Genomic DNA, 10,551 nt, shown 5'->3' with positions numbered 1-10,551 from the left:
CAACCATAGACTATATATCTATTATTATCTCTCCGTCGACAGATGATTAAGCATATATAACACCTTCCATAGGTTTGACTATATATACATAAATAGTTTTTGCATAAAGATGAAAGTTAAGCAATATACATACATAAATGTGTATAAGAAGATGTTACTATTTTAGGGACGACCAACAAATTGGATAAGAATTAGCCATTTCTGTTCTCTTTTTTTTTGTTTTGTTTGGTAACATGTGAAAGCCATTTATGTTCATTTGATGTCGGTATGTGTGTGTCTGTATTGCCTTTGGTTGGAATATATCAAAATTTATCCGCCGAAATAAGAGTGGCAAGTGACTTTGATTCTTATATCAATACTACAACTACAACAAGAACAACAACAAAAAAAGTAGTATAAATTATGCGGCGAATCTTACTAGATTTGGAGAAGATAAAATGCAATCAGATTTAAAGAGGAGATTGACGTGGAAATATATATGCTTTTACTGTTTTTGATTTCAGCTTGCTTTGCGACCTCTCCTTTTTTTTGTTTTTTGGGAATAAATCATCAGATCTATTCTGATATGATTATGGCTTCACTTCACCGTCAAAAAACTATGCAGATAAGTACTTGACTGAGATCGGAATAATTTCCGGTAAAAATATCAAATGCACATATTTTACAGGTTAAACATGCACCAAGTGTCAATAGAAAGAGGCAAAAATATCAATATGTAGCTGGTAAATATCAATATCATCATAAATGTCTACGAAGAATATATAAATGGGAAATAAATTCCATATGTAATATGAGAAAGTGTAATTTTATCTATATATATATATATACTTCTTAAGATTTTAGATTTGACCATCTTTGATGTTCTTTTAGTCGTGTATGTATAATATAGCATTCTCCTTTCTTGTAAACCGCATCAAGGGCATAACATTTGTCTCCCTATCCAACATTATCCATTTGAAAGATCGAACATTAACCCCATATATCTCCTACATATATCTGAAATAATTGTTTCTTTATTAAATGAAATTGGTTAATATTCGAAATTTTGAGGTGTCTATATGAATAAACAACCTTTTACTCCATACAGCCATACTCCATTATAATGTAATTGAAACTTAAAAAGTCTTCAGAATTAAAGTAAAAAAAGAGATATGCTACACGTTCAAGAATAATACTAAGTCGATATTGAGTCACATGATCGAATTTATTATATCTTTTTAAAATAAAAATAAAAAAAAAGTGAAGAAGATAGAGATTGTCGTAGTCAGTGTACCATGCCAAAAAAGATCAATAGCAAAAAAACACGAGTTTTTCTTATTTTGTTGAAAAAAGGAAGCAGGTGAAGAACTTATCCAAATGACAAAATCACAAAACAGAGAGAGAGAGAGAGAGAGAGAGAGAGTGAATTCAAATTGGAAAGAGTACAAAAGTAGTAAAAGCAAAGTTTATCCACAGCATCTATAAGAGAAGACACGTGGAAGTGAGAAGAGAGCTGAAGACGGCGGCAGAGCCACGTGGGGATCACGTGAACCCATCTCCTTCTCCATCAGAAGAAGTTGGTTGGTTATATATATAAACAGACCGTTGGGGCGTTAGGGCAAAATACCAAAAAAACTACGAAATCATCATATCCATCAAACACATACTTATCATTATTTCATTCAACAACTCAAACATCTCCATCTCTCTCTCTCTCTCACTCTCTTGAAAGCTCCCATTATTATATTAAAAAAACACTAATTAGTTAACACATATACCGATCAATGGACATCGTCAAGAAAAGTACCAAAGCTGGTTCATCATCATCATCATCGTCTTCCACTTCATTTGATCATCTGTTTGGTCCGAAAGGATCAGCTAGCTCTGCTTCTTCTTGTTCAACTATACTCGACTCCATCTTCCCTCCTCCGGTATATTATCATTAATCATTCACACAAACGTATTTAGATATATATGTCTATGCATGTATGTATATGTTAAATGTTAATTAGTATGTGATGTGCATATATACATGTTTGATGATCTTTCGCTTAATGAACATATATAGCGATTGTGTAACGAATTTCATAGAGTTCAGTTGTAATTTTGTTGAATTTTACATTATTCATATATATCAACTCGAATAAATCTAAATGGTGATTGGTGAACTATCATGGATACGGATTTTGTGTTACTTTTTTGGGAACAGATAAGGCTTACAACAAAAGTCATAAAGAATTTTCCTAACTAGCTACACGACAAGTACGCATAGAAACTATCAGAACCATGCATGTATCTTCTTAATTATGGGTGCATATATATATATATACATATATATAACTATATATATGTGTAATGTATGTGGTATATATATACAGTTTTTATTATTATTATTATTATTATAAAGTTTGTAGTTAATGTGAAGCCATTTCACAATGTAGGTAGCAAGGAAGAAGGGAAGCCACACTGCTCCTGAATCCCAAGGCAGCATCTCTCAACCCACTGGTATTTTATATTAATACCTTTTGTTTTTTTTGTAAGATATTTTTCAATTTTTGAAGATATTAAAAATCTTAATGTGTATGAATAATTTAGTAAACTTAGAAGAAGGAGATAACATATTTTTCCAATTTGTCTATTTTATTTTAAGTAGCATACATATTGTTCTAATTTCCCCGAATAAGATCAATCTCAAGCATTTTGTCTAGCTGTTTTTGTTCTTTTTTATTGGTCATTGTCTAGATCAAACAATTTGATCAATATTTTTAAATTTAAAATCATTTTATATAGAGAAATTTTGATGTAATAAAAAGAATTTATTTTTAGAAAACATGTTTTACAAAAGTATTGGTTGCGATAATTATTTCTGAAAATTATCTACCCCTTTTTGTTTCTTTTTCTTCAAAAGTCAAAAAAGTAAGAAGATGTTGATGATATGGTTTTTTCTTCTTCTTTGTTTTGGTGTGTGTTTGCAAAGATGAGATCAGAAGCAGCCATGAAAAGAGAGAAGCTTCCTATTTCAGCTCCTCCATTTACTATGGAGGTCAGCAACACTACTCACCTCCACGAACTGATGGCTCGTCATCCACTTCTCCATCTCATGAGTCCAAAGAAACTGATAATCGCACTGACCCAACCCCCTCAACTTCCAGAGGAAATTGGTGGAAAGGTACTCACCAATTTCTTAATCATAACTTGATTACTCAGTAATCTAATTATTCTCGTATAACTCTCACTCATTGATGGATTGTTTCATTAATGCAGGTTCTTTGTATTACTAAGATCAACCTAAAAGTCGTCCACTTGAGTTTCGCAATGGCCATATGCAGTGTGATCTTTGGCTTTTGTTTATAAGTTCTTCATCTTTTTTTCTTTTGTAATCCCATATATTAAAAGAGGGATGTTAATGGACCGCATCTATGACTAATGTATCGCATACAACAAGTAATTAAAATACTCACAATCATCTCAGTAGCAAGTCATATCATTTCATGATCAATCAACCGTTTTGATCCAAATTTTTATTGAAACTACACAAGTCATACACATGTGAACGTGTGCCAATTTAGACTGGTTTTGAAGATCACGTATACTGCTCTGTCTGCTGCTTCAAGGCAGAGTATAAGCTGCACGAGAACAAAATAACAAACACTTGATAAGCAAAATTGCATCTGCAATGAAATTGGAAAGTTAAAACAAGCTTTTTATATCATTACCTCCACACTTGTATCCAATGGGACGACTAGTGATATTGCAACGTTTAGGAATTGTCATTGAGATCTCTGGCTTTGCTCCAGAGCTCCTAGCTGTGGAAGAAAGCATGACAGCGCAAAGGCATTTAGGGTTCTTTCCCATCTCTCTCACTCGAGCACAGCAAGTTGGAGACACTTTCGCAGATGTGTCTTGTGAAGCCATTGCACAAGGAGCCAGCTTGATGGCTTCTCTATCTGGGGGATTTCGCCCGCATTCTCCAGCTGCATCAACCATGGTTCTAAGGCTGTAGATGCAGAGAACTAGGAAGAAAATGCGAGATAAAACATGGGTTCCCATTTTGAACAAGACTTGATTATGCATATACTACTTGTGCAACCTGACATTTTTATAGCAATTGAAATGGCCGTAGGAATTGGCAGGATAAAAAAAATCCACATAGAAATAGTGGAAGAAGCACTAAAAGAACATAGTAATTACTTCACCTAATCATCCGCATTAACGGCTTCATAGTGCAGAGTTATTATAAACTAAAGTAAGGTCAGCTGCCCTTAGTCTCTATTCTAATCATTTGAACCTTTGAGAAAGCAAAGAGGTGATTTTACATGACAAACCAATAGCACAAACCAAAGGATAACTTCAAAATGGCCTTATGATCTTATCTGTTTCTAACAACCACTTGTGTAACACCAGTAGTATTATGAGCCTTTAGTGAGAACAAGATCAATGACCACCACATGAGATTCTTTTTCTTCAGTCCCCAAAGCTATTTACACATACAATTCAGCTGAAGTAGTTCCGGAGCCAAGTGGGATAGTATGACAGAGGAAACCAATCAATCAGCTTAATGAGAAGACACAAAACTTTCTCTTTTTGATGTTTCGACTCCAAGGAGGATAAAAAGTTTTCCTTTGTACAGTAACTCTGCTTTATCAAATAATCCAAGAGAATAGATCAAACCAAACAAGCATCAGAATCCAGCATATAATATCACACCCATTTCCTTGGATCGAATCAGTTTGAATCCACCAGTTAATATTCCAGATAAAACACACACATGTGCCTAACTCAGACATCAACAAAACTTAAATCAGAAGCCAAAACCAAAAAGATTTACAAGAACCATATCAAGCATAAGAATCATTCTCATTTCTTCCATCACATCATCATCATACAAAACATACATAAATCCTAACTGTATCAAATTCTAACGAGTAAAAGCATATAACATAAGAGAGACATAGATAAAAAGAGCAGAAGGGACCAAAATCAGAAGCGGGACAACAGCAGCATAAGTATGACCACTAGCACCACAACCCAAAGTCCCAAGCTTGATCTGAACAACATTAATCAAAGCCAACATAAGAAACCCACATCCACAAACCGATCCTAAACCGGAAATAACCATCCCAAATCTAAGAGCCGTCTTGTTCACATAGTACACCACAGGATCGATCCGAGCAGAGAAGTGAAACGAAGAAGCTATGTTAAGCCTCATGGCCTGTTTGAGACCTAGAGCTATGAGACTTGAGAAAAGAAACGAAGCGAAGGAGTAGACATGGAAGGCGACGAGATTCTCAGCCATACGAGTTGTTGGGACGCAATTAGGGTCGGTTACGAGGCTGTTGTTTGGATCGGTTGGGTTCCAAGCTAATCCGATGAATACGGCGAGGGTGAAGAGAGAGTTCACGTTTACGATTCCGTCTAGAGCTGTGATGTGAATACTCGTCGTCATGTTTCTCTCCGACAGATCAGAGAGATTCTCGCCGAGAGAGACAATGAAATAAAGGTGGAAAAAAGGAAGAAAATAAAAACAAAGATTAAAAAAAGAATCGCCGTTGCCGGGGATCGAACCCGGGTCACCCGCGTGACAGGCGGGAATACTTACCACTATACTACAACGACTTTGTTGTTACACGTTACCTAAACCAGAATTATATTGGAATATTATAATCTTTTATTTTGTTGGTTGTTAACCAATACATAAATTGGTAAACCAACCAGAACAGATTTGGTGAGGATGCTTTATTTTGGTAATAATTTGGTGAGAATGTTCGTTACGGCTGCTTCCATATTTTTTTTTTGGTTTTTTGCCTATTTTTAGTCTGATTTGGTATGCAAAAGTAGACACTTTACCATTGGAAATAAGATAAACACAGTACAAGTAATAATAATATCAAACAAATCAAATCCATGTCTGCATCTGTTATTATACACTCGTCTCTATTGAGTTGTTAAAAGGTCTTAAGAGACGGTGTACTTTGGAGGACCTTTTTGATGTACTGATGTGGAGTTTCTTTTCTTCTCTTCTTCACCTTCTTTGCTGATTTGGTTCATCACAGCTGTATCTGAATTATCTGAAGGACTAACGCATATTTTCAGTTTTGATTCCATGCCAAGATAATTGTTCAAGACTCTTCTTACTCCAAATCCTCGAGAAGGAAGACCACCTTTCTCACTGACTTTGTTGATGTCCTTGCTGGAGTAAGGTGTCCTCCTCTCTACTTTCTTGGGGCTAATCAATGAAGGTGAGAAGCCTGGTGTTGTTGAGAAGCTTGTTCTGTATGGAGTTCCTGATGCTGATATTAGATAAGGGATTGGTACTACTTTCTTGTTAGCTATAATGCTGCTGACCGTTGGATTTGACAACAGACTGGAAGACTCTGATTGTTTTGTTAAGTCATCCACGTAGAGTAAATCATCAATTCGTGCTACGATGTTTGATGCTAAGCTCTCAACTGTCCTCGAGTAGCTTTCTAGGATTGATTTCCCAATATCCTGAAATTTTCAAAAGGACAGTTTATATAAGTAAGAACAAGCAAAGCTACTTTATAATGTAGACAGAGAGAATGGTTGGTTTTTTTGGACCTTGTTCCATTGAATCTTGCTAATGTCTAGAGAAGTCTGAGTTAGAGATGGAAACCGCTGTTTCAAGCAACGTAAGAGAGTTTCAGATCTCTCCACAAGTAATCCCCTTTTGTCACCAGCAGCCATACGTTCTTTGACTATATCCCATGATAACCTCGGAGTAGTAGAGCCTGAAGTATTGTTACTGTTGTTGACTCCAAGTTTTGTTTCTACTCTTCTGCGCCAGACATATATCGAAGCTTCCACACGGTTTGCAATATCAAGAGCTATATGCTCAGAGGACAGATCAAGACAGTCAAGTAGACACTCAGCAGAAAACTTCTCAGATGTTATGTACTTGTAAATAACATCCCCAAGGCAGGATCTACCGTTCTGCGCCAAAACCATAATGTCAGAATAAATGGATTGTTTAATAAGGATGTTCTGAATGAAAGATATAGAACCTTTGGAAGGGTTTCAAGGTATGAATCAGGAACGTCCATTTCGGTTAAAACAAGGCTGTTGATTGCCATTGCAGCTTTAAGTATCTGCGTTGCACATTCCCTCTTGTGATTCAATTCTGTTCTTGCTTCTTCAGTAAGACCATTAGGTGCTAAACGAGGTACAGGCAACCACCATTTCTCCTCTTGACGCTGAATCTTTCTGCGGAAAGAAGCTGAGCCATCGTTTTCCGAAGCTACAATCCCTTGATCAACGTACCAGAACTCGGTTTTCTTGAAACTCGCCAATATATCCTATAGCAAATATAAATTTATATCTGAAATCAAGAAACGGTTTCACTTGAGAAGATCATTTGTATAAGAAAGGTTGAGTGAAACTCACGAGAAGCATATTGTCTAGTTTACGAAGAGCAGGGAGGTTGATGAAAAGATCAAATCTTGGTCGAAAAGTCATGACCTGAAGAAGAAGATCCACAGACTGAATCATTTAAAACTCCAGTTAATCCAAATTGCAATAGTTTACAAAAATCAAACATTTTACCTCAAACTTTTTGCCGTCTTGGTAAGTTTGTGTAGAAGGTGTTAACTCAACGATGTGATCACTAACACTAAGTAACCACTCCATTTCTCTTCTCCACATCTCCTTCTTTTCCCTCGGAAGCGGCTCTAATCTCCATAGTTGCCCAAAAATAGTAGCTACAAAACAAGAAACGTATAATTCAACACTTTGTAGTATCATGAGTTCAAACAAACACAAGATAAGTCTTTTTTTTCTAACTAACCACAGAGATTAGTGATAGCGTTGGAGATGGCTAAAGCCGTACACACGCCTTTACCAGAACCTGACATATCTTCACCAAGCAATAACTTTGCAAATCTCTCCTTCATCATATCCACATCTATTTCAAAAGCAGATCAACATCAACAAAAAGTGAGATCTTAAGAACATTATCAACTAACCTGTAAAGTTTCAATTTTTATTTTGTCTACACTAACCTGTAATAGTCATCTCTTTCTCTTTAAAACCAGAATCATCGTGAAGGGTCGATGTTTTATGATCTAATTTAACATTCTCCTTAGAATTCTTTCGAAATGAAGCTTTTCTAATAGGCCAACCAAGAATCTGCGACGGAGGTGGCGGAGAAGACGAAGCGACGGTGGTGCCGCCGGAGGAAGAGGAGGAGGAGCTCTCCCAGCTCGTAGTGCTTCTCTCCTTTGACTCTGTTGTTACTACATCTTCCACAACCGAGTGAGTCAAACTGCTTCTTTTCTTCTCGATCCCTGCGCAGCTCTTCACTAAACTCTCCATTATTTTTTTCAAAAACCAAAAATTCGAAACTTTGGGAAACTGGTTTCTTTAGATAACGTTATAAAGGTAAAAGAAGATGGCTTTTGTAAGAGGAAAAGGTGAAAAATTTGAAAAAAAAAAATCGGCTGAGTTTAAAAGTTATGCTCTCTGTTTCCTTCTCGTTGAGTCACGAGCAGAGATAGAGAGAGTGAGAGTGAGTGAGGTGTAATAATATATTTTGACTTTTTATTTCAAAACATTAAATTGTCTTTTTGGCGGACAAATTTTCTCGTATGGTTTAGAAGAAGATTACGCTTATGCCCATTGTGTTTAAATCAATAATGTTTTTAAGGGTTTAAGATAAATTTGAATTTCCAGTTCTAGATTTATTGAACAATGTGTGAAAACAAATAACTAAACCAAGATTATTAAATGCAGAGTAGAAAAGAAAAATTATGTTGATAGTACCAAAAACAAATTTTAAATAGAGTAGACATTTCTTCTTGAAAGATTACCAAAATTTAATGTGCCGATATTAAGATTTAGGAGTTGAAAAAAGGATAATTAAGTGAGAGATTTAAATGCAGCCAAATTTTTTTCTTAGTTGTCAGAAAAAAAATAATGCAAAGGGAATGGCATTTCCGTTAATATGGATGTTTGTAGTATGCAATATAGTAATTATACGATGATTTCATTCAAACGTATGGTCCCATTTGCTAATCGTTTGTAAAGTTCGTAGCCGTTTTAAGGCCTCTCTCCCTCAAAGTAGGGCGGTAGCCGTAGCTTAATGACTTATGTGATCCATATGACTAATTTAATCATATTAAGTTATGAACATTCTTTGATTTGAAAAAGATGTTTTATTTAACTGAATGAAATTATTGTTTTAATAAATCACATCAAACAGTTCTAAAATTTGAACTTCAATAAAGCAAGATACTATTCATCACTAGTAAAAAATAAAGTAAAACGTATTCATAAAAAGTAGTATGGAAGAATATAAGTTCGAATTGTTATTAACAGCATAAACGGCCGGGATGTGGTTATCTAAAAATTCAAATAAATTTGTATGTGTATTATTACCTTCACTTTACCAAGGTAACAATTTGACTTTTTTGGACACACAACACAAGTCACGTAAATCTTTTCAATTTCCAAAATGTTGTAATTTTTTAATTTAAAGGTATTGATAACGATCTATAAAATAATTTTATTATAGGTACTTGCGTGTTTGTTCCACGTCCCGCCTTGTACATTCAATATAGGTTCCCGTTTTCAAACTCATTTCTTTTTGTTTTTAGTATATTGTATTCCTACTTTTATTAGTTGCTGCTGCTTATACACCTTTATAGAATTCATGATTGAAATATTCTTCTCTTTATAATTTGAAAATCTCTTGAGAGGTTTGAAGTAAAAGTAAATTGACCCGACCATATAGATCGACTATATATCTTTTATTTGTACTTTGATACAGAGTTTGGGTCCAACATATTTTGGTATTGTCTAGTTTAGCTTCGTGCTTTCTTATTCCCCCATCATGAATCCAAGTACCGTCTCTCCTCGTCCTCTCGTCTTATCCCATTTTGGTCCCTGAATGATTATGTGTTGTGTGCTATCCGCTAGGTGTTAATATCTAAAGAGACATGCAAAGCTCATGTGGGCCTGTGATATGCTCTCATATGTAGGACAATATCTCCAAGTATAAATTGATAAATTACTATGTTGATTATCTAAACCAATACGATTTACACTAGTATAAATTGATAAATTACTATGTTGATTATCAATAATAGGGAAAAAAGCCAAAAAATACTTCATCTATTTTTTATTTAGACGTTTAATACCTCGTCTTTTTTCGTTGGAAGAAAAATACCTCATTTAATTATCGTTGGCTTAAAAATATTTAATCTTTAAATTGTTGTCGAATTCTAACCCGCGGTTTAACAGTCTTTAACGGATGTTACAGATCATCAAACCGTCGTTAAAATCAAATCACACGTGTTTACATATATATATACAATACATTTAACAAAATCAAATGATATGTAGTCGTAGTGTAGTGGTTAGAAATGAGTTGGTTATGTCTCCTAAAAACTAAGATTTTGTAACCAACTATACAATACAATTATTTTTAATAACTAAATTCAAAGATTTTTTTAAGATTTCAAATTATGATTCTCCTATCATCTTTAATTTATTTTATTTACAAATTGTTTGGAATTTTCATACAATACTTATAATTAATAAAATGCATATTTTCTGTAT

At 34.6% G+C, this 10,551-nt stretch overlaps 4 protein-coding genes and 1 non-coding gene across 5 annotated transcripts; 1 reads left to right on the top strand and 4 right to left on the bottom strand.

Moving 5' to 3' along the window:
* Window positions 1-1,604: 1,604 nt before the first annotated feature.
* LOC104768789 (uncharacterized) lies at window positions 1,605-3,445 on the top strand. Its single transcript, XM_010492841.2, has 4 exons — window positions 1,605-1,910; window positions 2,421-2,484; window positions 2,957-3,148; window positions 3,244-3,445. The coding sequence occupies exons 1-4, from the start codon at window positions 1,764-1,766 to the stop codon at window positions 3,258-3,260; spliced, it is 420 nt and encodes a 139-aa protein (XP_010491143.1). The 5' UTR covers window positions 1,605-1,763; the 3' UTR covers window positions 3,261-3,445.
* Window positions 3,446-3,447: 2 nt separating this feature from the next.
* Window positions 3,448-4,160, bottom strand: LOC104768790 (uncharacterized). Its single transcript, XM_010492842.3, has 2 exons — window positions 3,696-4,160; window positions 3,448-3,605 (listed from the first exon to the last, which is right to left on the bottom strand). Exons 1-2 carry the CDS (start codon window positions 4,051-4,053, stop codon window positions 3,589-3,591), a joined length of 375 nt encoding a protein of 124 aa, XP_010491144.1. The 5' UTR covers window positions 4,054-4,160; the 3' UTR covers window positions 3,448-3,588.
* Window positions 4,161-4,817: 657 nt separating this feature from the next.
* On the bottom strand, window positions 4,818-5,554 carry LOC104768788 (uncharacterized). Its single transcript, XM_010492839.3, has one exon. It carries the CDS (start codon window positions 5,423-5,425, stop codon window positions 4,898-4,900), a length of 528 nt encoding a protein of 175 aa, XP_010491141.1. The 5' UTR covers window positions 5,426-5,554; the 3' UTR covers window positions 4,818-4,897.
* Window positions 5,524-5,595, bottom strand: TRNAD-GUC (transfer RNA aspartic acid (anticodon GUC)). The gene has a single exon. It is a non-coding gene; the product is annotated as a tRNA-Asp (tRNA).
* Window positions 5,596-5,806: 211 nt separating this feature from the next.
* On the bottom strand, window positions 5,807-8,506 carry LOC104768787 (rop guanine nucleotide exchange factor 5-like). The gene is made up of 7 exons (XM_010492836.3): window positions 7,995-8,506; window positions 7,781-7,897; window positions 7,540-7,694; window positions 7,381-7,455; window positions 7,002-7,292; window positions 6,559-6,930; window positions 5,807-6,468 (listed from the first exon to the last, which is right to left on the bottom strand). The coding sequence occupies exons 1-7, from the start codon at window positions 8,305-8,307 to the stop codon at window positions 5,935-5,937; spliced, it is 1,857 nt and encodes a 618-aa protein (XP_010491138.1). The 5' UTR covers window positions 8,308-8,506; the 3' UTR covers window positions 5,807-5,934.
* Between the last annotated feature and the right edge of the window lie 2,045 nt (window positions 8,507-10,551).

Source organism: Camelina sativa, chromosome 20, assembly GCF_030686135.1.
Source record: "Camelina sativa cultivar CO46 ecotype springtype chromosome 20, ASM3068613v1".
Lineage (NCBI taxonomy): Eukaryota > Viridiplantae > Streptophyta > Magnoliopsida > Brassicales > Brassicaceae > Camelina > Camelina sativa.
Note: the sequence above shows the minus strand (reverse complement) of the source record. Positions and strands in the feature narration are given on the sequence as shown.